The following is a 27999-nucleotide window of genomic DNA, read 5'->3' as shown; positions in this document are numbered from 1 at the left end:
TGTAAACCTTTCAAAAAAATTTATTATTTTGAAAATTATAGTAATTGTATTACTATAATAGTACCTACTTTTCGTTAATAGTAAGCCAATAGAAACTGGATTAAAATATTCGTACTTTGGTGTTTATCTTTGTCTGAATAAATAGCGCAATCAATTTCGATATTCTATTAGAAACCTATCCATTAATAATTTGAATTTTTATTCTAAGCGAAACACCAGAAAAGAACTATCATAGCGCTCTCCACGTCGAATGTTCATATTTAATTCTATAGTAACACTAAAATAATCAATTCATCAAAAACTTACAAAAATGTTTACAACACCTGATAGAAATAAGACACTTACCTTCCATTTCCGTTATAACACGTAGATAGTCAGTTTTGTAAACACTAATCGAACTGTTAAACCATTCACTTTCGCTTTTGGGTGGCTACTAAACTTACAGCATGTGGAAAAAGCAAAAAAAACGATAAGTTACAATTTATGGCGGATGGCACATTAGCGGTGCCATCAAAGTCTCTGGCGTTTGGCACCACAGTTGTGCCACGAAATATTTGTTCGCCGCCAGGCGTTAAAGTTTGTCCAAAAGGCCGCCGCATTGAATCGGTTAAGGAGACAAAAAATTATTTTTATTATTTTTTTTTTGCTAAGGCCCTGCCTACCCTATACACTACTACACTAATATTTACATAACTTGTGTAACTCTCTCAGGGCCAATCTGACCATAGGATGGCTAGCGTTGTCATACTAGCGAAGTTTTTTTTTTTTTTTATAATATAAGAGTAGCAGACGAGCATGCAGTCCACCTGATGGTAAGTGGCTACTGCCGCCCATGGACATCTGTAATAAACCCCAGATAGGATTAAATATTCCTACCTAAGGTCGGCCACAGATGCGCCGCTACCCCTGAGGACTAAGCTGGAACGCCTCGGAAAAGTCTTTCTCCCTTACCACACCCTTCAAACCGGAACACAGCAGCGCCTAACACTGCTGTTATTAGGTACAAATAGGTGTGGCGGTGGTGCCGCCGGAGTCGAACCACAAAGGGTTCTACCACCTTCAAGTACCAAATGATATAGAAATCACAAATAGAAAAATACTATTTTGCTGCCACGACCCGTGTCTGACACGGTAAATGTCTGATGATATAATTGAGGCATAATAATATCGATACATCAACCAATTTAAAGTCACCTATTCTGAAATCGCAAGTGCTTGTCTACACTAGGACTCGTCGCAAACGCTTGTGGCAAACTCTTTGATTTGCTAAAAAACCGACACTCCATTGGATCGGCTACAAGCGCTTGCAAACATACACAAACCTAATCAAAAGCTCTATCCACACCTTTGAATTTGTGACGATTTGTCGAAGATTAGCAAGCTTGCAGACGAAAATAAAACACAAAGGTAAAAGAGTGTTTTTATTATGTACATTAAAATGCTTGGACTATAGTCCTGTTACTGACGTAAGCATAGTAAATTTGTTTCAATGAAATAATTAGAAATGCCATTTTGTTTACAACCATTACTGAATCGACTAACATAATCATCTAACAGAATCTTTAAGTAAATTATTTTTAATACAAATTGGTAATAAATACAAATTAAAATGTTTGGAACGGAATTGCGTCAAAACCCATTCCCTTCCAATACCTAACTGGCCCATGGATATAATTAATGTTAATACAATGCCTATAGATTAATATAAATTTTTGTACTATATTTTTATATCTAATAATGCTGGTTTACATACTCGCCGAGAACAGACGAATATGCGCGTACAAGTATGTAAATAACTCACTCGGGTGATGATATTGACAATTATGGCAAGTATTCGACACTTGCCATAATTGTCGCCTTGCTCAATGTGTATGTTTTTCAGCACGAAACAAATGATTACGCGTCTGTTCTCGAGCGTTTACATACTCGTCATTGTTCAGCGTGTTATTCGGACAAATATACGCGAGTATCTTAATCTGGCTTAAATATAGTTTGGTCGATTAAAAAATTGATAGATTTTTTACATAATTACAGCAAAATTTAAAAATTAGGACAATAATCTGCATTATGAAATAATGGTTTTATTAGTAGAGTATTTTAAAGCTTAATAATTACTCAATCAACTTAACTAGACACTTTACACTGACGATGTATGGAAATAATTATTCTACATTTTTTGCCAAAACCGACATATAGCAAATTGAAATGAAATTTAGGAATTACCCAAAAAAACTTGCCAACATATGCGACTGCGTAGCAACGTTGTTAGTCATCTTGCTTTTGATAATAAAAATATCTAATCAAATCTAATGTTTTTGAAAGTCTATTAAAAGTTCAATTTGTAAAATTACGAAATTAAAGCAATTTAATTTAACGTTTTTTACACTTTAGCAAACCAAACGTCATTGTCCTACTGCTGGGCACGGGTCTTTTCTGAGTGAAAAGGGTTTAGGCTTTATAGCCCACCGCACTGACCAACTGCGGATTAATAGACTTCACACCCCTTCAAAAATCTTTTATGGAAATCTCAGATATGTAGGTTTACTAAATATATTTTCCTTCAATGTTAATCAAGAGTTAATAAATTAATAATTTGCATATCGATACGATAACTTAATTCGCAAATCAGCCAACTCCACTTTTTGTCAAAATGTTTTTTTTTTATTTATTTTGATTTCGTTCAACGCCATTTACTATCAAAATAAATAAAAAAATATTTTAACAAAAAGTAGAGTTGGCTGATTAGCGAATTAAGGTATCGATATGCTAAAAATCAAATGCGTAATACAATCAGATACTTTCAGTAGGTTACATTTTAAACCACTTAGCTGGCACTGTTTATGCCTTTGGTTGCTCGGAGGCGACAGCAGTGGCATACTAAGGTCGTCGGAGGCCCTGAGGGGTTACTACCATCTCTTAAAACAATATTATTTTAATCAGCATCATTTGAAAGTGGTAGAACCCCTTTGTGGTTCGACTCCGGCGGCACCACCGCCACACCTATTTCTGCCTCATAACAGCAGTGTTAAGCGCTGCTGTGTTCTGTTTTGAAGGGTGTGGTAAGGGAGACAGACTTTTCCGAGGCGTTCCAGCTTAGTCCTCAGGCGTAGCGCATCTGTGGCCGACCTCAGGTAGGAATATCTAATCCTATCTGGGATTGATTGGCAGTAGCCACTTACCATCAAGTGGACTCCTATATGGCACATCTGCTACTCCTATATTATAAAAAAATATTGACAATACATACATACATTGAAATTTCGTACCACGACCGTAAGATTGTTTTTATAATATTACAATAAGCAGTTTTGTATTATGTCGTTCGAAATTCTGTTTTTTTTATTGCAGGAAATTTTACTTTTAAAGCAAAATGTAACAATTTCAGTGGGTTTTATTCAATGGGTAATGAATAAGGGCTTAAGTTTGTTCAACTGCGTATGACAGAACACAATCAAGGCCTTAGTGCGAAAGAGATGACACTAGTTTCGATATCTCGTTTTCCCTTGGATAAGGAATATGCGGCAGGAATAAAACAAAACTGTTTTAACGGGGTTGTGGTATGAAACAAAATAATACAATATTGAAATAAAACTTTCCTGAACTATGATGATTTTTAAAAGATGGTGGTAGGCCCCCTGGTCGGAAATGATAAATTAGGCCCCCAGTTAAAAACAAAAATGAGTTTAATAATAAGACTGAGGTTGATTTTTTTTTCGCTTATATGCTGGCGAAACCATTTTACAGATTTTTTGGTCCTGACGAGCATTTTTTTAGCCGATGACATTACAGTCACAGATTTCATATTAGACATCATTATATGAACATTTCAACCATCTTTTTTTACACGCTTTTTATTAGCTTCACCTGTATGTTTGTATGTTTGTAACCGACTTCTTTGGGCGCGATTTTGACCCACTTTAAACGGCCAGATTTCGTTCAAACTTTGTAGATTTATTTCACAATTATACTATTTACTGTTCCTTAATTGATTCCTAGATTCATTTAGATTTTCTACTTTTTAGTTAATTTTATCATAAAAGCGTGTTTTTTAGTTTTTTGAACTATATTTATTTAGATTGGGAGAGTTAGCAACTGTGTTTAGAGGCCCGGAGCCGGAAGCCCCTTCCGCCTACGCCCCCCCGCCTAGTCCGCTAGTGCCAGGAATGGTGTACGGTTGCGATTCTTCATAGGCAACGTGTCTACACAAATAACCCGTCCTTCAGATAGCCTGTTTGCCTTATCGCTAGATTTTATATTAAAAAGCCTATCTAGTTAAGTTGACAGAGTTGTATAATAATACATACAGCTGCACTTAGCTATTGCTGCATATACATCCCAATGAAAGATTTTACGTTGCAGTCAAGACTCCTAGATATTTCGAAACTAATGATAGCAACCTCAAAATCTCTAGAACTCTTGAGTTTCTTAACCACTGGAGTGTTCTTAACCTAAACTTAACTAAATAAGCGCCGGTTAGCTAGCTACGTGGTGTACAGTCAACAACGCACTAACATCTTGCAGCGTCGACAGCGACAAACCAGAGTCCTTCACATGTATCTTCACGTGTGTCTTCAACGCTGATGCTTTCCTGAAGGCCTGACCACAGTTAGCACAGACATAGGGCCTTTCTCCAGTATGGCAACGTATATGTGAGACTAGGTCCTGACGTTGCACAAAGGCCTTCTCACAATGGGAGCACTGATAGGGCTTTTCTCCTGTATGGGTCCGTCTGTGGTTCTTCAAGGTCCCTGATGCAGAGAAACGCATGGTGCAAAGGTCACAACCATAGGGCCGTTCGCCGGTGTGGATCCGTCTGTGTTTGACGAGGGAACTGGAGGTGGTGAAGCCCTTACCGCAGTCGTCACACACGAAGGGATGAGCGCCGCTGTGTTTGCGTGTGTGGGCTACCAACTCGCCCTTTGAAACAAATCTGGAATTTAAAATTTGCAAAGACATTAATTGTTAAGAGGTAATGTGGTCTGGTTTGAAAAGGAATAAAAATTAAGTCAAAAATCAAATCATTTTTTTTTTGTAATAAATGAGTATCAGACGATAATCAGTCCATCTGATGGTATAGCACCTTACCATGGCCATCTAATCAACTCCAGATAAGATTAGACTCCTACCTGAGGTCTAAGCTGGTTTTTTTTTATATTATAGGAGTAGCAGACGAGCATGCAGTCCACCTGATGGTAAATGGCTACTGCCACCCATGGACATCTGTAATCAACTCCAGATAGGATTAGATTTTCCCACCTGAGGTCGGCCACAGATGCGCCGCTACCCCTGAGGACTAACGCCTCGAAAAAGTCTGTCTCCCTCACAACACCCTTCAATCCGGAACACAGCAGCACATAACACTGCTGTTATTGGGTAGAAATAGGTGTGGCGTCGCCACGTGGCGGTGGTGTCGCCGGAGTCGAACCACAAAGGGTCCTACCACCTTCAAAAAAATGCCTCAGTAAAGTAATAACCTGGGTATTAGAACTAATAATAAACAAAGTAAAAAATATATTTTTTGGAAAAGACATTTCCATGAATCAATGGTATGTTATTTACATTGAATAAAATATATTGATAAGAGATATAATCTAAAACATATTATTAAATTGGATCAGCTATGTATAAGCACAAATACAGACAGACAGGCAAAAAATTGTGTTTAATAATCTCTACACATACATCACTACATATTATAAAACAAAGTCACTTCCCGCTGCCTGTCCCCATGTTCGCTTAGATATTTAAAACTATGAAACGGATTTTGATGCAGTTTTTTTTAATAGACTCAGTGATTCAACAGAAGGGTTTGTATGTATAACATAGTAAATACTTAAATATAACCCACCCTCTATCACACGTATCACATTTGAAGGGTTTCAACCCTTTATGCCGCCTCACGTGCTGTTCCAAATTATTCTTTTGTGTAAAACCTCGACCGCATATCGAGCATAGATGCGGCCTTTCCCCCGTATGCGTTCGCATATGCTCGTTCAACGTCGACAGCATCTGAAACGCTTTACTGCATAGCTCGCATTGATGTTTTTTCTCAACTTTATGGGTCCCTTTGTGGATGTTTAGACATTCTTGCGTCGTGAAATTAATATTGCAGATATCACAACTATAGCCCTTATCCCGAGTGTGTACGGCTAGTATGTGGTTATCTAAATGTGCCTGATGCTGGAACTCTCGCTTGCATGTATTACAGATGAATTTCATGTTCTCTTTAGTTTGGTGCATTCGCATATGCGATAGAAACGAGTTCTTCCGTAAGAAGCTACGCATGCAAACCGTGCATTGGTATGTTTCGTCTGTTTCGTCCCTGTGCACTGCTCGTTGGTGGCATTTCAAGGCTTTCGTTGTCGTGAAGCGCTTATCGCATTTCGAACATGCTTCCTTCTTCGTTACTTCATGTTTTAATGATTTCTTGAACTTCGTTATCGGTATACGGGATATGCTCCAACTGTTACAGTTCTCTATATGCATCTTAAAATCTTTATCGTTGTTGAAGCTGTCACCACACGAACTGCATTCAAATTTATCGTCCTCCTGCTTATATTCCGTTAACTCCGTATAACTATCATCAACGTCTAAGTAGTCCGTGAACTCTGCGCCTAGTTCAACAGCCTCCTCCTTAACTTCATACGGCTTCAAACTAGCATTCGCTTCAGTGATCTCTACAGACAGTACGTTGTAATTATCATAATCCTTACACGCGTCCTTCACGCAGTAATGGCCGAACATAACATGAGTTTCTAGAAGCGCACAAGTCATGAATTTCTCGTAGCAAATCGTACATTGGTATGGTAACGTCGGTTTTTCTGATATTTCAACTTTAACGCCATTCGATACGTCCTTCTCGATCATCACTTTTAAAACGTTGTCCGACTTCAGACATTGCTGCTTAAACTCGTAAGTTTTGCACAGAATAGAGTAGCATTCAGAACAAACCTGTTGTGGATATTTATTGCTCGGGGATACGTTTATATTAGCGACGTAAGACAACACTTCGTACAGACTTCGAGAATCTCCCTCCATTCTGTCTAAGAGCGACTTCATATTGCTTCCTTCAGATAGACACGCGCGGCAAATGGTATCCACTCGCGAATTAACGCTCGCTTCCATTGCGTTATGTTATTAATGTTTCAATCTTTATGTTTCTTTGAACAACAATCAACAAACTCCTGCAGTCACTGTCAGACTGTCACTTTATGTTTGGGATGTCTATGGTTTGGACTAAATTGTTGCCAGACCATGAAATAATAGACAAATTATAATTTATTTATTTACAAAATAAAAAAGCTAATTAAAGCTATTTATTGCCTTCTTTGTTATTTAAAACAGACATTTAGCCTTCTTATATGGTTACTATACTCTTTGATTTAGCCGTTGGCTGCCAAACACTTTTTAAACTTAATAAAAAAATTTTTTCAAATCAAACAAAACGCGCGATAACTCATCCGAATAGATGAATGTTCAATAAAATATGAACTTTCAGAGAAGTCCATCCTTAAAAATATTTTTTATAATCGAATTATTACATAATTGGCTACTTGACACTTTTTGGGAAAGTGTTTTAATGAATTAGTATACGTATTATATATGCCTTTCATTGATCACTTTTTCGAAAAAAGGGCTATTCATTAATAAAAATCGAACTTTCTTTACGGTGAACGGAACGTCGCGTTAAATCAGGCGGTCAAGTGTCATTTTGTGGCGGAACGTTATTACACTGTAAACAAACAACGCTTAGAAGAAAATTGAGAGTTATTTAGTTATTATAACTAAAATTTAAATAAATGACAAGTTAAATGACGTGTGCAGTGACGATGTGTACAAGTACGATCGTAACAAATTTGCTTATACAAGTTCCGAAACCCAAATCTCATAAACGTTAAAGAACTTGCAGATTCTTATATGTTTAAATCCTCTGTTTGCAAGCAATGACATTTTATACTATCTATGTAAGAGAAGTATTATTGAAAAAAAGGAATAAATTTAGTAACTCTCGAGTGATTCGTCAATTCCAAATCATTGGAACGGGACGTAATCAAAACAAAACAGCAAGTGGAAGTATTCATATATTTAATATATTATATAGATGTCTATGATAAGAATAGAATTATAAGACGTCTATGAGAATTCTATTTTAAGGGCCCATTCTGTAATTAATAGGACACAATTAAAATATTTCATGACTGTGTTATTATTGATGGTGCATGTGCACTGATTAAGTTACAGGACTGTATAATTAAAAATACATGATTTGAAAAATATTAGTATTTTATTAACCGATTTCTTTGTTTATTTGGTTTATATGGTTCTATTAGTGAGTACACACAGTAGAACTTTTGAAGAATATCATTTTAATTAACTTTGGCTGAAAATAGGGAATCCAAGGCTACAATGAAAAGAAGTATAAAAATGATTTTGACATATCATCTATGTCAGTTTGACGTGTCTATAAATTCAACAATTATTGATATTTGATAAAATTGATAACAAAATATTCAAAATAATAACTTTGAAAATTGTCCACGGTAACTTCAACAACAATTGAAGAAAATAAACAAAGTCTACCATAAATATAAATAAATGTTGGTTAACAAAATTATTCGAAATACATTTGTAAATGGAACATTTTGTAAAATGTTATTAGAATAAGTAAAAATGAAAATACTAACTCAATTGGACCTAACTTGTATGAAAAGATGTAAGAAATTCGTCCTAGGCTTCGTTTTTTAAAAATTCACAACTCTCATTAGAAGTTGACGAATATAAACTACCAAAAAATCTCATAAGGTTTTGAAAAATCGCATTATGGCCTTTAGCTTTACATGCGACGATGCCACATTTCTAAAACCTAATGAAATAAAACAAGAGAGAGTAGAAAACTTACTGTTAAAAGAAAGCCATGAACTTGCAAATTTGGAAAATACAGCAAGCTGCAAAAATACCAATAGTACTTATATTATAAGACAAATAAATCTAGATTCAGAAACAGACAGAATGACCGATAAAAGCAGTGAACCAAATGAAAATTCCGACATCATACCTCTAACAGTCGAAAATATTCCTAAAATTGATTTCGAAAATGTAAAACAAGAAAATTTGAACACAAACTACACAGAAATCAAATTGGAAAATTTTTATGGTTCCAAAGACGTTTATAATTACAATAATACTCTATCTGGCTTTGAAAATAACTTAACTAACTCCTACAAAATAAAAGAAGAGACTAATTTGGGAACAGATTTTGAAGTCGGAAATGAGACTTCTACGACACAACTTTATGTTCTAAAACAGGAGTCTACCGATTTGGGCGTAGATTATGTAGGAATACATGACAATGGATCTGATAAAAAAAATATTGCAGAAACCCATCCTATCACAGAGGCTTCTAAGCAAAATTGTAACGTTTGCACCGAAACATTACAAGATTGTAACCACACAACACAAGAATGTAACCACACAACACAAGAATGTAATACTTCGACCGAAACATTACAAAATTGTACAACACAGGAATCTAAGCATAAATGTAATGTTTGTTTCAAAGAATTTAAATGGAAATCAACGCTACACGGCCACAAGAAAATTCACACAGGAATAAAACCCTTTGAATGCCCGACATGTAATATGAGATTCCTACGACGGAGTGTTCTGAACTTGCATCTTAAACAACATGAAGGGCTGGTGTTATTCAAATGTAACTCTTGTAAAGCCTCGTAAGTATCATTTTGTTATTTTAATAAGATTTAATACACTTTCTACACACACAGCCCGATAGTAATATTCCCTGTGTTATGACCAGTATTGTGACCTGATTTGTAGATGCCACACCTATTTTTGCTTAACAGCCTAGTGGTTAAGAAACTCAGCCTCTCGATTGAGGGGTCTGAGATTCAAATCCCAGGCACGCATCTCTGATTTTTCTAAATTATGTGCATATTAGAAATTAATTATCACTTATTAAAAACGGTGAAGGAAAACATCGTGAGGAAACCTGCATACCGGAGAGATTTAGAAAAAAAATATCTCTGAAGTCTACCAATACGCACTTGGCCAGCGCGGTAGACTATGGCCTAATCCTTCTCATTCTGAGAGGAGACCCGTGCCCAGCAGTGGGACAGTAATGGGTTGCTGATGATGATGATGAACAGCAGCGTTAACCGTTGCTGTGTTCTAGTTTGAAGGGAAGGTAAGGGAGAGAGCTTTCAAGTACATGTAATGTTTTCCTACACCGTCATAGTCCGTCATTTCCTACACCTACCCTTCGATTGAGCTAATACAATATTTTCTTGTTATTTCAGATTCGTAACAAAAGGTGAATTAGAGGAGCATTTCTACTGCAAACACAGCACGAACAAACCGTTCAAATGTAGAGATTGCGACAAGAGTTTTACAACAAACAAGTATCTAATAAGACACGCGAACATACACAAAGACGAGGAACCGTTCAAATGTGGGCTATGTTCCTTCATGCATAACGATGCGTATAACTTGAAACGGCATATGAAGGTGCATGATAAGATTACTCATGTGTGTGAATACTGTGGCCGAGAGTGCAGTAATTCTGGTTCGCTGTTCAGGCATATCAAAGTTTGTAAGAGGAAAAATGGTTTTTAGATTTTGGGCGCTAAGCCAATTTCTGGTGTAGTACTAGGGTTGCCACCGCTTTTTTGAATAACAATAATTTTTTTTTAATCAAAAAAATATACCACTTTTGGGAAATTCAGAAAAAAAACTGTACTATATGCATCTATTTTCAATCATTATATTTTTAAATAATTATAGGCATCTGAGCAATTTTGAATTAGCGATAAAAGTAAAGTATTTTTCGTCCTATATTGTTTTTCTATAATATAGAGTACAATTATTGACTAAAATATACGATACTATATAATATAGTACGGGTAGCAACCCTATGTAGTACACTACATATTAGGAATACAGAAGACTTGTTGTTGTTATTGGAAACATTAAACTAGTATTTCTGATGTTATCGAAGTTTTCTTAATATTGCATGACGCTTGAAAGGTAAAACTTATTAAGTGACATTACATAAACTTTATTTATTGATTTGGAGATTGAAATTTAATTTAAATTAAACTAAGCTTATTGTTGGATTAATATGATATAAACATAGGTGATAGAACCGTTTGTGTTTGTGTTCAATCTTTATGTTTCTTTGAACAACAATCAACAAACTCCTGCAGCAGGGGGGGCACACTTCCATACAAAATGACTTTTTGTGTAGATACTAGCGCCACGTAACGACTCGCCCCGGAAGCTTCAAATTAAAATGGCGACGGAGTAACACTTAACCGTCACAATGATGTGTCTGTTGTCAAATGTCCGCAACTTCGTAAGTCGTTTCTAATTTAAATAGTTGTTTTTGCACTTTAGAGAGACACCGTTGCGACAACTGTACATATTTGATGCCTCCCACGTAAGTTGTATCTTTGACATCAACTGTAAAGGAGCGTGATTCGAAGATTCACATCGTCACAAATTTTTGTATCTTTCTGAAATTTTATAAAGTATGTAAATGTAGTTTTGTTCTTGTATCAAAATTGGGAAAGAAAAAAGTATAATGCAAATGTGAATCTTTGGAACACAGTCATTTATAGTTCGTGTTTTAGAGATACAACTTATAATTTACCTAATTTTAATACATATAATATGCATATAATGAATAATTAATATATAATAGGTATCTATAGATATGTATGTAAAACCCATGAGTAGTTCTGGGGCAGGCCACTAGGGGCGCTTTAGGGGAGACAAAAAATACGTAGAGTTTCCTCTCTATAACATGTATATAATAATACTCTATGTCCTGCAGTCACTGCCAGAAGTGCCAGACTGTCACTTTATGTTTGGGATGTCTATGGTTTGGACTAAATTGTTGCCAGACCATGAAATAATAGACAAATTATAAGTTATTTATTTACAAAATAAAAAAGCTAATTGGGTACTTGACACTAATAACAATAAAATATGAAATATTATCGATATGATAGCTTATAAGTAAACATAAATTATGCAATATTTAGTTTAATTTTTAATACACTATAAGTATTTTTATTTCTAAAAAGAAATTTTCGATTTTTTATCTGTGGGTTGTAAATTCCAAAACGGGGACGGTGCTGCTTGAAATGTCATGTGACGTCATCACACGCATAAATCCGCATAATAAAGAAGACAAATAATAATTATATCGTTTGCTGTTAGAGTTGGTTGAATTTATGTTGTGAACCGATATAAATCCACACTATATTAAAGTTGATAGCGTGTATCTGCTTAAAGAAGATATACAATGCAATAAATAAAAATGAATACAAAAACTTCCGCGAAATAACCTATGGAAATCACAAATAAACAACGTAAGTAAAATATTCTTTACATTTAATCATTTCGGACAGTTAAAACATTTCTTAGCCGACTTCTGATAGAAGAAAGGTTACGTTTAAGTGATTATCAAGGTTTTTTAAAGTATACTTATATTGTTATGTGAATTGCTTTAAGGTTATTTATTGGTTATATTTATAATTTCAGATCCTCGCGACAGCATTATAGTGACGACGCTATAGGGTATGTGCAGTTTAAGAAGAAGGCAAGCTTGTGTTTCATGAAAAGTAAAAGTTGTCCTGAACACAAGATACATCAAATGTCATGCACAGTGTCTATGATTGTATATGAAAAGGAAAGTATTAAATGGGATTACTGTCCTGCCTCCCAAGGATGCTGCAAACATGCAGTAGCATTTTTAATGTGGAGTTGTAGAAGAAGTGAGGAAACAAAAGTTTCGGAAGTGTATAAACAGTAGTTCTTTACTTGCATAAACTACCCAAAAAGATGAAGGAAGGAAAACTACCATACAGTTGCTGTTATTGGACTACAGATTTAATTATGAAAATGACAGTGATAAAAAAATATATTCAGTTGTTACAGAAAATAATTTTAGGAATTAAGAAAAGCATTAACGCAAGCAGCACACAAATTCAGCTTAGCAAGAGCTTCAATATAACAAAGGAAATAACAGCTTCAGAATGCTTTGAGGTGATCTGTAGTAATTATTGTAACTGTAACATATGACGATAAATATATACAAAAGTTCTACTGTGTGTACTCAATAGAACCATATAAACCAAATAAACAAATAAAAGACTAATATTAGCAAATCATGTATTTTTAATTATACAGTCCTGTAAGTTAATCAGTGCACATGCACAAGCAATAATAACACAGTCATGAAATATTTTAATTGTGTCCTATTAATTACAGAATGGGCCCTTAAAATAGAATTCTCAAAGATGTCTTATAATTCTATTCTTATCATAGACATCTATATATTATATTTAATATATGAATACTTCCACTTGCTGTTTTGTTTTGATTACGTCCCGTTCCAATGATTTGGAATTGACGAATCACTCGAGATTTACTAAATTTATTCATTTTTCTCAATAATACTTCTCTTACATAAATAGTATAAAATGTCATTGCTTACAAACAGAGGATTTAAACATATAAGTATCTGCAAGTTCTTTAACGTTTATGAGATTTGGGTTTAGGAACTTGTGTAAGCAAATTTGTTAGGATCATTGATCTATAAATATAAAGATCCGCCACAAGCGGGCAAAACTTGAAACATACAAAATACGGCAAGTGGTGTAAAACGACTCCAGCCAAGTCCAGTCGCTCTCGCGCGGCGTAGTAATACACACGAATGTCACTGAACACGTTGAACGTCATTATTTTGAATTTAAAGCCTCAAAATGCCTTCTTGTGCAATGCGTAAATGCAAAAATTATGCTCGAAAAAGAAACAAACTTCATGGAATCACCTATCACACGTAAATGAAGAGAAATTATTAAATTTTGTTTATTTTTCGTGTTCGATCCGCCATGATTACGTGAGTAACCAGAAAGAGACAAAGTATGTTTTTGTCAATGAAAGTGATAAAGACGCAAAATGCATGGTCATAGATCAACAGAACAGAAGTGACATTTTATTGAATCTGACGATGTTCATATGTCGTATGTTATAGTTTAAGATCCCACTGCTTAATTTTTATATTAGTGTGTTTTTAGTCAAAATATAACATTTTATGGTTTATTTTAATAAAATAAAATCGATATATGGGAAATTCTGTATCCTAATCTTTAAATTTCCTTCGATACCTGTGGTAAATAATAAAAAATATTACCATAAAATTTATATAGGATAGTATACGGTATTTTAAAATTTCTTTAATTGAATAAATATTTCAATCATTAAGGTCGTATTTCTTCCTTAACCTAAACATAATTTAATAAATAATCTTTGTATAGCCAGAAATTAATCCTCAAAAAGACCACGGTAAAATTAGAATCTTATATATAAAATTCTCATGTCACAATGTTAGTTACTGTACCTACTCCTGCGAAACGGCTTTACTGATTTTCACTAAAATTTATATGCATATTCAGTAAGTCTGAGAATTGGCTACTATCTATTTTTCATATCTCTTAAGTGATAAGGGTTGTTCACCCTTAACATTTTTTTTATTTATATGGCAACACAATGTTTGCTGGGTCAGCTAGTACATTTATAAAATTTACACAACTTTGCAATTAATGGTCGTGTGTAAAATAAAACTGATAATAATAAACATAGATTAGTAAAGATACTTCGCCGCCTTGAAATTGAAATAAGCCACAAACGCCTTAATAGTAAGTTCTTTTTTTGAATTCTTGACAAATAAAAACATTTTTAGAGAAAATTTACGAATAAATAACTAATACTGCGTAATTTACATAATAAATAAATAATTATTTCAAATATTTTAGAGACATTTTAGCACGGAGACGTGGCAAAACTTTTTTACGCAACTATTTCAATTCTCAAAACTGGGTACATTTTCTTGTTAGGAGTGAGTAATATTTACTAATCTATGATAATAAATATAAACAATTTTTAAATCGTATATTTTAAACCAGTCGATACATCTGTATAGATACATTCTTTCAAATTATATTTTTATTTAATAATTATTTATTTAGTTAAACTGTACTATAACATTTCTACGTAAACGACGTACTAAAACTATTATCGACAGTTTTGGACATTTTTTACCTTCTGTTTCATTATTTCATTGTCTTTGACAAGCATGCGGATCAATGGGATAGCCACCATACGTCCCGTTTTTAACGGGACAGTCCCTTTTTCCGATGCTTCGTGCCGTTGTCTCCGAAATGAACCGTTGCCATTGTCAATTAAGTAACAGTATATAGTATAATTATGAAAAAAAACATGGGGTGCTCCATTTACCAGTTTTGTAAAAAGCGCCCCACATTTTTTCCACAATTATAATATTTACTGTTCCTTAAATGATTCATAGATTGAAAATTATTTTCTACTTTTTAGTTAATTTTATCATAAAAGCGTGTTTTTTAGTATCTAACTATATTTTTTCAAGTAAAAAGTATTTGACATAAAAAAAATCGATGTCCCGTTTTGACTGAAGTAATCATTGGTCACTATATTCCATGGTCAATATTTACGTTTGCGTAGACTTGAAACGCAAGGTCAAACACTAGTTGTCTTTTTTTATCACATTGTTCTAATAGCTCTGTCCCTTATAGAACATTTGTCTATGTAGTAAAGGTAAGTAAAATAAAAAACGTGCATGTGTGCTATCAAAGCAGTTTCGCTCAAATTTTCTCTTAAGTTAGCGGGCGTATAACGTGTCTAGTATAAAATGTCATTGGTTAGGATATTTAGCGATCGTACTTGTACACATCGTCACTGCACACGCCTTGTAATTTGACATTCTTGCAATTGTACTAATAAAAGTTAAATAATTCCCAAGATTTCCCCTGAAGTATGTGTAGCGTCGAAGTTTATTTCTATATTTTCAATGTGTTGACGTCACGCTACGAAATGACACTTGACCGCCTGTTTTGGCGTAACGTTCCGTTTACCGTAATAAAAATATGTTTTTTATTAATAAATAGCCATTTTTTCGAAAAAATGATCAATGAAAGGCATATATAATACGTATATGAATTCATTAAAACAGTTTCCCAAAAAGTGTCAAGTAGCCAATTAAAGCTATTGAGTACTTTCTTTGTTATTTAAAACAGACATTTAGCCGTTAGCTGCCAAACACTTTTTAAACTTTAATAAAAAAAATAATTTTCAAATATACCAAAACGCGATAAGTCATTCGAAAAGATGAATGTTCAATAAAATATGCACTTTCACGGAATCTCTGAGAGTCCATCCTTAAAAATATTTTTTATAATCGAATTATTTATTAATTTGCAATATCATTTTAATGAACTTTGGCTGAAAATAGGGAATCCAAGGCTACAATGAAAAGAATTATAAAAAATAATATTTTAACATGACATCTATCTATGTCAGTTTGACGTATCTATAAATTCAACAATTGTTGATATTTGATAAAATTGATAACAAAATATTAAAATAATAACTTTGAAAATTGTCCACGATAATATAACTTCAACAACAATTGAAGAAAATAAACAAAGTCTACCATAAATATAAATAAATGTTGGTTTACAAAATTATTCGAAATACATTTGTAAATGGAACATTTTGAAAAATATTATTAGAATAAGTAAAAATGAAAATACTAACTCAATTGGACCTAACTTGAATGAAAAGATGTAAGAAATTCGTCCTAGGCTTCGTTTTTTAAAAATTCACAACTCTCATTAGAAGTTGACGAATATAAAGTACCAAAAAATCTTATAAGGTTTTTGAAAAGCATTATGGCCTTTAGCTTTACATGCGACGATGCCACATTTCTAAAACCTAATGAAATAAAACAAGAGAGAGTAGAAGCCTTACTGTTAAAAGAAAGCCATGAACTTTCAAATTTGGAAAATACAGCAAGCTGCAAACATACCAATAGTACTTATACAGTAAAACAAATAAATCTAGATTCAGAAACAGACAGAATGACCGAAAAAAGTAGTGAACCAAATGAAAATACCGACATCATACCTCTAACAGTCGTAAATATTCCTAAAATTGATTTTGACGAAGTAAAACAAGAAAATTTGAACACAAACTACACAGAAATCAAATTGGAAAATTTTTATGGTTCCAAAGAAGTTTATAATAATACTCTATCTGACTTTGAAAATAACTTAACTAACTCCTACAAAATAAAAGAAGAGACTAATTTGGGAACAGATTTTGAAATCGGAAAAGAGACTTCTACGACACAACTGTATGTTCTAAAACAGGAGTGTACAGATTTGGGCGTAGATTATATAGGAATAGATGACAATGGATCTGATAAAAACAATATTACAGAAACCCATCCTACCACAGAGGCTTCTAAGCAAACTTGTAATGTTTGCACCGAAACATTACAAGATTGTAACCACACTACACTAGATTCCAACCAACAATGTAACACTTTCACCGAAACATTACAAAATTGTACACCACAGGAATCTAAGCATAAATGTAATGTTTGTTTCAAAGAATTTAAATGGAAATCGACGCTGCACGGACACAAGAAAATTCACACGGGAATAAAACCCTTTGAATGTCCAACATGTAACATGAGATTCTTACGACGGAGTGTTCTGAACTTGCATCTTAAACGACATGAAGGGCTGAAGTTATTCAAATGTAATTCTTGTAAAGCCTCGTAAGTATCATTTTGTTATTTTAATAAGATTTAATATATTTGAATTTGATAAGATTTAATACATTTTCTACACCCACAAGTCAATCAAACCCTGAACACCCTGTGTGCCAGACCGATATTGTGACTGCCTTAATATGTAGGTCGTCAAATTATCTAGATTAAAATACAAACTGCCAGTCCACCTGATTTGTAGATGGCAGAAGTCTCCATGGTTGAAGACTCCCCATTGCCACACCTATTTTTGCCTAATAACAGCAGCGTTAAACCCTGCTGTGTTCTGGTTTGAAATGAAGCTAAGGGAGAAAACTTTGGGAGAGAACTTTTAAGTACATGTAATGTTTTCTTACACCATTATAGCAAGTGATAGATAATTAACATATAAATGAAAAAATTGAGTTTGAAATTCAAACCCTTCGATTGAGTTTATACAATATTTTCTTTTAATTCCAGATTCATAACAAAAGGTGAATTAGAGGAGCATTTCTACTGCAAACACAGCACGAACAAACCGTTCACATGTATACATTGCGACAAAAGCTTCGCCACAAACAAGTATCTAATAAGACACGCGAACATACACAAAGACGAGAAACCGTTCAAATGTGGACTATGTTCCTTCAGGTACAACGATGCGTATAACTTGAAACGGCATATGAAGGTGCATGATAAGATTACTCATGATGTGTGTGAATACTGTGGTCGGGAGTGTGGTAATTCTGGTTCGCTGTTCAGGCATGTTAAAGTATGTAAGAGGAAAAATGGTTTTTAGATTTTTGGCATTAAGCCAAATTCTGGTGTAGTACTAGAGTTGCCAGCTTTTTTTTTGAAGAACAATATATTTTTTTTTTAATCAAAAAAATATACTACTTTTGGGAAATTCAGGAAAAAAAATAGTACACGTCTATTTTCAATCATTATTTTTTTTCATGAGTATTTATTATTAGTTTTCGCTTTGGCCATCAAGATTCTATTATTTTTAAAATAATTTACTATAGGCATCTGAGCAATATTGAATTAGCGATAAAAATATAGTATTTTTCGTCCTATATTGTTTTTCTATAATATATAGTACGAGCTGACCCGGCAAACTTTGTACCGCCTCAAAATCTATTTATCAAATATATTTCATATAAAATATAGCCTATGTTACTTGTGGATAATGTAGCTATCGAATGGTGAAAGATTTTTTTTAATCGGTCCTGTAGTTTTTGATCCTATTCATTACAATCAAACAAACAAAGTTTTCCTCTTTATAATATTAGTATAGACAATTGACTAAAATATAGTACGATACTATATAATATCCACCTAATAACAGCAGTGTTAGGCGCTGCTATGTTCCGGTTTGAAGGGTGTGGTAAGGGAGACAGACTTTTCCGAGGCGTTCCAGCTTGGTCCTCAGGGGTAGCGGCGCATCTGTGGCCAACCTCAGGTAGGAATATCTAATCCTAAGTGGGGTTCATTACAGATGTCCATGGGCGGCAGTAGGCACTTACCATCAGGTGGACTGCATGCTCGTCTGATACCCTTATATTATTAAAAAAAAAAAAAAAAATAGTAAGGTTGGCAACCCTATGTAGTACACTACATATTAGGAATACAGTAGACTTGTATGAAACATTAGCTAGTCTAATGTTTCTGATGCTATCGAAGTTTTCTCAATATTGCATGACGCTTGAAAGGCATAACTTATTAAATGATATTACATAAACTTTATTATATTGATTTGAAGATTGAAATATTAAAAAATAAATTCTCTATACCCACCGAATTAATGGATTAAAATGATATAAACATAGGTGGTAGAACATTCGTGGTTCGACTCCGGCGGCACCACCGCCACACCTATTACTGTTATAACAGCAGTGTTAAGCGCTGCTGTGTTCTGGTTTGAAGGATGTCGTAAGGAAGACATTCTTCATAGGTAGCAACGCATCCGTTGACAACTTCAGGTTGAATGTTATCTGAGTTTGATTACAGTATAGTCCGCGTAAAACTGCTAGTCCGCTCTGAATATAGAAATGAATCGCGTCGCCATAGCAAATTGTATGACTACACCTGCTCGCAACGACTTCAGAGCGGACTAGCGGTTTGGCGCGGACTATACCAGGAGGTCGTATCAGAAAATTGCAATTTAAATATGTGTATATTTCGGCAGCCATTGATGAAATATGTCAATCATAGTAATAAGTTATAAAAATAATAATGCATTTAGTGTTGAATTATTTATATCAAGATTGACTGAATCACTATCGGAATTTTTAGATTCAGTGATTGTCTTATATGAAAATTATTAATTATATAGAAAATTAAGTGAATACTGAAATTTTACTCTTATCTAGGCCTCGTTTAACTTCAGACGTGGAACGTGTCAGACAAGGGCCGAATCAGACAAAATGTTATTTTTTACAATATTTTATGTGTTACGCTGTTACAGTAAATCAAAGTACGTAAATACACATTGTATAAGAGAACATTTGTCTGCCACGTTACGTGTCTGAAACGATATATGTCTGTAGATGTTATAATAAATAATTAGACATATATTCCGTGTAAATTATGGAAATACATACATAAATAAATAAAATATTAAATATATTGGAGATATATTATGTTGAATAAAAACCAATTGTTTTATTTTTAATGCCTTTCCTAATGATTTAAGATATTAGTTAAGTAGCATTTTACAATTAAAGCATTATAATTAAATTATTTGCCATTAAATAATTGTTTTATTTTTAATTTTATATAGTGCAAATCTATACAACTGTAATATCTTGAAAAGTATTTATTTACAATACTTACACATAGATAAGTAAAGATTACTCACTCCTAACAAGAAAATGTACCCAGTTTTGAGAATTGAAATAGTTGCGTAAAAAAGTTTTGCCTCGTCTCCGTGCTAAAATGTCCCTAAAATATTTGAAGTAATTATTTATTTATTATGTAAATTACGCAGTGTTAGTTATTTATTCGTAAATTTTCTCTAAAAATGTTTTTATTTGTCAAGAATTCAAAAAAAGAACTTACTAATAAGCCGTTTGTGGCTTCATTCAATTCCAAGGCGGCGAAGTATCTTTACTAATCTATGTACTTACATTACAAAATTATGAAACCAAAGAAAAGAAGTCACTCGAAAAGAAAAAAAGAGATCGCCAAAGAAAATACAGGGAGAAGAACAGAGAAATATTGAAGCAGCGTGAAGCGGAAAGGAGGCAATTACAATTATTATTACAAGCTTTTAGTTAACTTTTTTAAGGCGGTTATACTCTTTGTGGTTCGACTCCGGCAGCACCACCGCCACACCTATTTCTGCCTTATAACAGTGTTAAACAAGTTTTTTTTTTATATTATAGGAGTAGCAGCCGAGCATGCAGTCCACCTGATGGTAAGTGGCTACTGCCGCCCATGGACAACTGTAATTAACCTCAGATAGGATTAGATATTCCTACCTGAGGTCGGCCACAGATGCGCCGCTACCCCTGAGGACTAAGCTGGAACGCCTCGGAAAAGTCTGTCTCCCTTACCACACCCTTCAAACCGGAACACAGCAGCGCCTAGCACTGCTGTTATTAGGTAGAAATAGGTGTGGCGGTGGCGCCGCCGGAGTCGAACCACAAAGGGTCTACCACCTTTAATCCTTACACACACACACACACACACACAGTATAATCTAGATCCTTATACTGTGGTTAAACGCTGCTGTTCCGGTTTCAAACATACTTATCCCAGGCATTCCAGCTTAGTCCTCAAGTGTAGAGCAACGCATGTGTGGAAATAAAAATGCTTTGTTAGTTCATTAGTAAATCCTGCAACTGAATTTTAAACCAGTTAATTCAGTTTGGTTGAAATACATAACTTAATGCAGAATTCTAAATTCAATATGGCGGACGACTTGTGGTGAACCATTTATTTTTTTTATACTTTTTTATAATATAGCAGTAGCAGACGAGCATGCAATCAGCTGATCGTAAGTGGCTGCTGCCGTATGGACATCTGTAATCAACCCAAGATAGGATAAGATTCCTATCTGAGATCGTTCACAGATACGCCGCTACTCCTTAGAACTAAGAAGGGACGCGGAAAAATATGTCTCCTGATGATACAGCCAAGTTGTAGTTAGAATAATTAATTTCAGATTTGTAACAAAAGAAGAATTAATTTCATGTGTCTATCTATTACGGTTCCGGAGATAGAGCCCTGTGACAGACGGACAGACAGCGAAGTCTTAGTAATCGGGTCCCGTTTTTACCCTTTGCGTCCGGAACCCTAAACGGTATGAATATGTAATTAAGTATTTTTGAAGGTGGTAGAACCCTTTGTGGCTCGACTCCGGCGGCACCACCGTCACATCTATTTCTACCTCATAACAGCAGTGTAGCGCTGCTGTGTTCCGGTTTGAAGGGTGTGGTAAGGGAGACATACTTTTCCGAGGCGTTCCAGCTTAGTCCTCAGGGGTAGCGGCGCATCTGTGGCCGACCTCAGGTAGGAATATCTAATCCTATCTGGGGTTGATTACAGATGTCCATGGGCGGCAGTAGCCACTCACCATCAGGTGGACTGCATGCTCGTCTGCTACTCCTATATTATAAAAAAAAAAAAGTATGATGAAATAATACAACAAAATGTCTGCAAATAATTTATTAAGCCATTTCCAAGGAAATAACATCTGACCATAAATAAAATAAATAGTTCTTACTATACAAAACGTAAATATAGACTATAGAGCGGACATTTACAAGATTTTCATACACAAACTTGCTTTCAGCTTGAACTTATTATCATTGGTCATGATATTTCCTTCCCATGTCCGGGGTATTGCTAGTATATGTATAGTTGAATGTCATTATAGATAAAATAATTTTGAAAATATAATAAAAATGTGATTTTCTGTGTGACTAAAGTATTATAAAATTAGTTTTACTGTATTTAAAGGAGGTATAGTCGACGCCAAACTGCTAGTCCGCTCTGAAGTTGTTGCGAGCAGAAGTCATACAATTTGCTATGGCGACGCTACTCATTTCTATATTCAGAGTGGACTAGCAGTTTGGCACGGACTATAAAACAACTTTTAAGATTATTTTGAGAATAAAAATCTTATATTATTGAACATATTTTTACTTAAGGTTTATGCTCTTAGGTAAATGCATTAAAAATACCTTTTCAGAAAAATTGTAGTAAAAATTGTTTAAAGACGATCGAATATAATTATTATTCCGAGATTTAGTAGCTAACCAGTATACAGTCCACTTGAAGGTAAGTAGCTACTGCCGTATGGACATCTGTAATCAACCCCAGATAGGATTATATTCCTACCTGAGGTCGGCCACAGATGCGCCGCTACCTGAGGACTAAGCTGGAACGCCACGGAAAAGTATGTCTCGCTTATCGCACCCTTCAAATCAGAACAGCAGCGCTTAACACTGCTGTTATAACATATATAGGTGTCGCGGAGGTGCCGCCGGAGTCGAACCACAAAGGGTTCTACTAAGACAGTTACTATATTCTGATCGACAAAATTTTATTGATACTTTAGAATATAAAGAGTAAAGTCATTGATAAATTAGGTTACATAAGTAGACAGTCTATTGGTTAAAATTCTCAATTGAGAGATTCGAGGTTTGCATACCACGCACCACAGATTTCTTTTTTTGTCTATATTTATCATCAACCCATCACTGTCCCACTGCTGGGCACGGGTGTCCTCTCAGAGTGAGAAGGATTAGGCCATAGTCCACCGCGCTGGACAAGTGCGTATTGGTAGACTTCACATACCTTTGAAAACTTTATTAAAATCTCTCAGGTATGTGGGTTTCCTCACGATGTTTTCCTGCACCGTTATAGCAAGTGATAATTCATTAGAAAATAATACACAGATTTAGAATCAGTTATATCCTAATGGTTAGGCGCTGCTGTGTTCCGGTTTGAAGGGTGTGGTAAGGGAGACAGACTTTTCCGAGGCGTTCCAGCTTAGTCCTCAGGGGTAGCGGCGCATCTGTGACCGACCTCGGGTAGGAATATCTGATCCTATCTGGGGTTGATTGCAGATGTCCATGGGCGGCAGTAGCCACTTACCATCAGGTGGACTGCATGCTCGTCTGCTACTCTTATATTATAAAAAAAAAGAAAAAAGAAGGTGGAAACTTAACCACACGTTCCAGGGTTTAGTCCCAGGTACGTATTACCTCTGATTTTTCAGTTATATGCATATTAGAAATTTAATATACTACACGATTTCTTTTAAAAAAGTTCTCAAAGGTACATAAAGTCGGGCCTAATGGCCTTAAACCTCACTGTAGGATGACTATGCCCAGCAGTGGGACAGTGGGCTAACGTTGACCATAAAACCCCTAAATATGTAACATAATCAACATGACTTAAAAATTGTGACAGAGGTACAAAATAACTCAATACTAAGTCTCATTTCTTTACAAAAGTTGTATATTTATTTGAGTTGCAATGCCGCGAGCTGTTTCTTCAACTCCAATAGCTTATTGACCTCCGGTTGCCATACCGTCTTGTCTTTGGTCGAGGCCTTTAGCTGTCTCACTAGATCGCCCTGTGAAAGTAAAAAAAATATTAAAGATATGTTGGTACAAAATATAAATTGCCACGGACGTGCAAGATGTGGAATGAGCTTCCTTCTGAGGTATTCCCGGAGCGCTATGACATGGGGCTCTTCAATAAAGGTGCAAAAAGAGCTCTCATACAAAGCCGACGATACATTGGCTACTCCTCTGGTGTTGCAAATGTCCATAGGCGACGTTGATTAATAACTTTCCATCAGGTAGCACGTCTGCCAAATCTTTAGGTTAAGCAATAAAAAATTAAAAAAATACCTATTTTAGGGCGGTTGGGAAAAAAGGGATTTTTACAGAAATCAATACAGCGTTGGCTAGCGAATATTGTAAGTTTTTTAGGTAATTTTATTTTATATAGGAGTAGCAGACGAACACTCCATCTGATGGTGAGTGGCTACTGCCGTATGGACATCTGTAATCAACCCCGGATAGGATTAGATTTCTACTAGACGTCGGCCACAGCGTTGCTCTCCTCAGGACTAAGTTGGAACGCCTCGGAAAAGTCTGTCTCCCTTACCACACCCTTCAAACCGGAACACCACCGCAACACTTATTTCTGCCTCATAACAGCAGTGTTAAGCGCTGCTGTGTTCCGGTTTGAAGGGTGTGGGAGTAGACATACTTATCTTAGAGAAGTAGCGGTGCACCTGTGGCCGACCTCAGGTAGGAATATCTTATCCTATCTGTGGTTGATTACAGATGTCCATGGGCGACAGTATCCACTTACCATCAGGACAGCATGCTCGTCTGCTACTCCTATATTATAAAAAAAAGTCTGTTCAATGTAATGTTACATAAAACTAAACAAATTTCGATAAAACTTTACAAGCCCACCTGTTTAGCAACAGCGTCCTCCAAGCTGGCAACACTGTTCGCGGGAGTCGCCTGTGTCTGTGCGCTCGCGAGTTGTTTCTTCAACTCTAGCAACTTGTTCACTTCGGGTTGCCAGACCGCCTTGTCTTTTGTTGACGCCTTGAGTTGCCGCACTTTTTCACCCTGTTTGTTTAAAAATTAAAATAAAAGTTAAGAAAGAAGATAGTTATATTAGTGCCTAAGAGTGCATTTATATCTAATAGATAATTATGTTATGTTTCAGATACAGGTCGTAGCAGGCAAAATATCATCTTAAATCATGAAACGTAATAAAATAAAAAAGAAATGTCTACAATAGATCTAGCTCAAAAGGCTCGTCGAAATTGTTCCAGCCATTTTGGAGATTGGCCGGAACAAACAGACAGACAAAAATTTAATAGATGATATTCTGTTAAATGTACGGTATACAGGGTGAATTTTTCAAATAGTCCTTCAGGGCCAAATCCGAAACTATAAGGATTAGCGAAAAATGCTGAAAGGAGTTACGAGGCCGATTTTGATAAAAACTAAAACAGCATCATTCGTTTTTTAAAATATCTTTTTCCTAAGCCGGGAATCGAACGAGTTCATTTTGAGAAAAAAATACACCGTCTATATTATTCTAATATCTGATAGTGTCGCTTATAAGGATCAAATTCCGGGAAGTAATGATAAATGACAAACTAAAGGAAAAGCCTCAATTTTAAGAAAACATATATTTTCATATTAATTTGGCAGTTAAGTTCTCGCCATTCATCAATTTAAACATTTCGCGTATTAACATTTTTTTTGGCTCAATGTTTCAAATCATTCGAAACGGACGTTTTGTTCTCCAAGAATTTATATATATATGTCCGATTTAGTTAAGGTTATTTTTGAGACCATTATAATAGATAATATAATAAATAAATCTTTTATAATTATTGACAGACAGAATGTCAGCTGTTTAACTAAATCTATTATCTATTATAATAATTGATAGATGATGATGACAGATGATCCTAACCATATTTAAGTGGGACGAACTTCCAGCTCGTCTCTACACAACAAAAAAAGAATTATTAAAATCGGTCCTCTAACGGCGGAGTAATTTGTGTACATACATAAAAAAGATACCGGCCGAATTGATAACCACCTCCTTTTTGAAGTCGGTTAAAAATACTTAGAACTTAAAATAAAACATAGTATTATGGCCAATAGTGTTATAATAGTTAAAATATCACTGGTTAGAAATATGAGTATAATATTGGCAGTAGAGAAGTTTTAAATACATTAAGCAAACAATATAATGTTGGCTAGGCTGACATTCTGTCAGCCGTTTAAATAAATCTATTATAATTATTGACAGACAGCTGTTTAACTAAATCTGTTATCTATTATAATAATTAAACAGCTGACAGAATGTTTACAAGTTATGTATTTGATTTCATATATCACTGTCCATTTACTTTTATTATTAACTCCATTCTCACCTGTTCAGCAATAGCCTTCTCCAAATCAGCAACACTAGCAACATTAGCACCACTGGCCACACTGGCACTATTATTCCCAGCGGTGTTGCCAGCCTGCGCGGCCGCTAATTGTTTTTTGAGCTCCAACAGCTTGTTGACTTCGGGTTGCCATATCGCCTTGTCTTTCTTCTCCGCTTTGAGCTTTCTTACTAAATCGCCCTGGGGAATAATGTTACTTGCTAAATAAAGTATTTGTGTGAGTTTTTTTTCTTTTTGTGTGGGTTGATATTATTTCAATAAAATGAATTAAACATAGAAAGAAAGAAAGAAAGAAGGAAGGAAATAAAGAAAGAAAGAAAGTTTATTTGCGCAAAATATGCAGTGAACACAATAGCATTAAAGAAAATTACAAAATATATTATAACATTTTTGACCGAATAGGTCTCCATGTTTCATGATATCATCATCAACCCACTACTGTCCCACTGCTGGGCACGGGTCTCCTCTCAGAACGAGAAGGATTAGGCCATAGTCCACCGCGCTGGCCAAGTGCGTATTGGTAGACTTCACATACCTTTGAGATTTTTTTATAACATCTCTCAGGTACGCACATTTTCTCACGATGTATTCCTTCGCCGTTAAATCAACTTTCAGTTTAATCAGAAGTCTATCAGTGCCTTGATTATGACATATCTATACTAATATTATAAAGAGAAAAACTTATTTTGTTTCTTTGATTGTAATGAATAGGCTCAAAAACCACTGGACCGATTTTAAAAATTCTTTCACCATTCGAAAGCTACATTATCCACGAGCAACATAGGCTATATTTTATATGAAATATATTTGATAAATAGATTTTGAGGCGGTACAAAGTTTGCCGGGTCAGCTAGTCGATAATAAAATTTTAATTAATTAAATAAAATAAAACCGCCATAAGTACATTAATGGCATTGAAATTTTATTTGCTGGGATATTCCTCAGGGGTAGCGGCGCATCTGTGGCCGATCTCAGGTGGGACTCTAATCCTATCTAGGGTTGATTACAGATGACCATGGGCGGCAGTAACCACCTACCATCAGGTGGACTGCATGCTCGTCTGCTATATACAGTATTATAATTACTTACTTGAGCTGTGATAGCGGCTTCTAATTCCTTTACGCTTCCTGTCGACTTCACTTCACCATTCTGAATAAATAAGATAATTATATATATATACATCTATACGAACGCAAAAAATAAACGTTTGGAACCAAAAGATACGACACGGCACGACACGACACGACATTGACGTAACGTAACGCATAACATCGTATGATATAAAAAAATAATTAAAAACTTTTTTTTTTTAATATTTGCAATATTTACTTGCCAACTTTAAGATGTCGATTTTTATCTGTCAGTTTTTATAAAAAGTCTCTTTTTATTTTAAAAA

The 27999-nt window shown here is 34.8% G+C and overlaps 3 protein-coding genes and 1 long non-coding RNA gene across 4 annotated transcripts in view; 2 read left to right on the top strand and 2 right to left on the bottom strand.

The window, feature by feature from the left end:
• Positions 1-4061: 4061 nt before the first annotated feature.
• LOC140748786 (uncharacterized) lies at positions 4062-7201 on the bottom strand. Its single transcript, XM_073081678.1, has 2 exons — positions 5849-7201; positions 4062-4930 (listed from the first exon to the last, which is right to left on the bottom strand). The coding sequence occupies exons 1-2, from the start codon at positions 7123-7125 to the stop codon at positions 4474-4476; spliced, it is 1734 nt and encodes a 577-aa protein (XP_072937779.1). The 5' UTR covers positions 7126-7201; the 3' UTR covers positions 4062-4473.
• A 1249-nt stretch (positions 7202-8450) lies between these two features.
• On the top strand, positions 8451-18978 carry LOC140748553 (uncharacterized). The gene is made up of 4 exons (XM_073081366.1): positions 8451-9728; positions 10314-10621; positions 16966-17680; positions 18131-18978. The coding sequence occupies exons 1-4, from the start codon at positions 8821-8823 to the stop codon at positions 18447-18449; spliced, it is 2250 nt and encodes a 749-aa protein (XP_072937467.1). The 5' UTR covers positions 8451-8820; the 3' UTR covers positions 18450-18978.
• On the top strand, positions 12200-13187 carry LOC140748801 (uncharacterized). The gene is made up of 2 exons (XR_012102975.1): positions 12200-12389; positions 12562-13187. It is a non-coding gene; the product is annotated as an uncharacterized LOC140748801 (long non-coding RNA).
• Positions 18979-24120: 5142 nt separating the features above from the next.
• Positions 24121-27999, bottom strand: part of MetRS (methionyl-tRNA synthetase 1) — a 34366-nt gene continuing 30487 nt past the window's right edge. Inside the window, exons 21-24 of the mRNA XM_073081699.1 lie at positions 27693-27752; positions 26586-26783; positions 25096-25257; positions 24121-24239 (exon numbers count right to left, since the gene is read on the bottom strand). Of these exons, the coding sequence (XP_072937800.1) occupies positions 24126-24239; positions 25096-25257; positions 26586-26783; positions 27693-27752 (534 nt within the window). The 3' untranslated portion in view covers positions 24121-24125. The remainder of the gene's footprint in view (positions 24240-25095; positions 25258-26585; positions 26784-27692; positions 27753-27999) is intronic.

This window comes from Epargyreus clarus, unplaced genomic scaffold, assembly GCF_041222505.1.
Source record: "Epargyreus clarus isolate Ecla_fem2 unplaced genomic scaffold, WU_Ecla_fem_2.2 ptg000016l, whole genome shotgun sequence".
In the NCBI taxonomy this organism is placed as follows: Eukaryota; Metazoa; Arthropoda; class Insecta; order Lepidoptera; family Hesperiidae; genus Epargyreus; species Epargyreus clarus.
This window is presented reverse-complemented; position numbering and strand designations above follow the sequence as displayed.

What these genes read in the sequence shown, in the direction of transcription:
- LOC140748553 (XM_073081366.1), top strand. Translation starts at nt 8,821, where the DNA reads ATGGCCTTTAGCTTTACATGCGACGATGCCACATTTCTAAAACCTAAT. An exon ending in TGTAACTCTTGTAAAGCCTC is followed by an intron (nt 9,729 to 10,313) that starts GTAAGTATCATT and finishes TTGTTATTTCAG; the next exon opens with ATTCGTAACAAAAGGTGAAT. An exon ending in AGTTTGTAAGAGGAAAAATG is followed by an intron (nt 10,622 to 16,965) that starts GTTTTTAGATTT and finishes ATCTAGATTCAG; the next exon opens with AAACAGACAGAATGACCGAA.
- LOC140748786 (XM_073081678.1), bottom strand. Translation starts at nt 7,125, where the DNA reads ATGGAAGCGAGCGTTAATTCGCGAGTGGATACCATTTGCCGCGCGTGT. An exon ending in TGTGATACGTGTGATAGAGG is followed by an intron (nt 4,931 to 5,848) that starts GTGGGTTATATT and finishes TTTAAATTCCAG; the next exon opens with ATTTGTTTCAAAGGGCGAGT.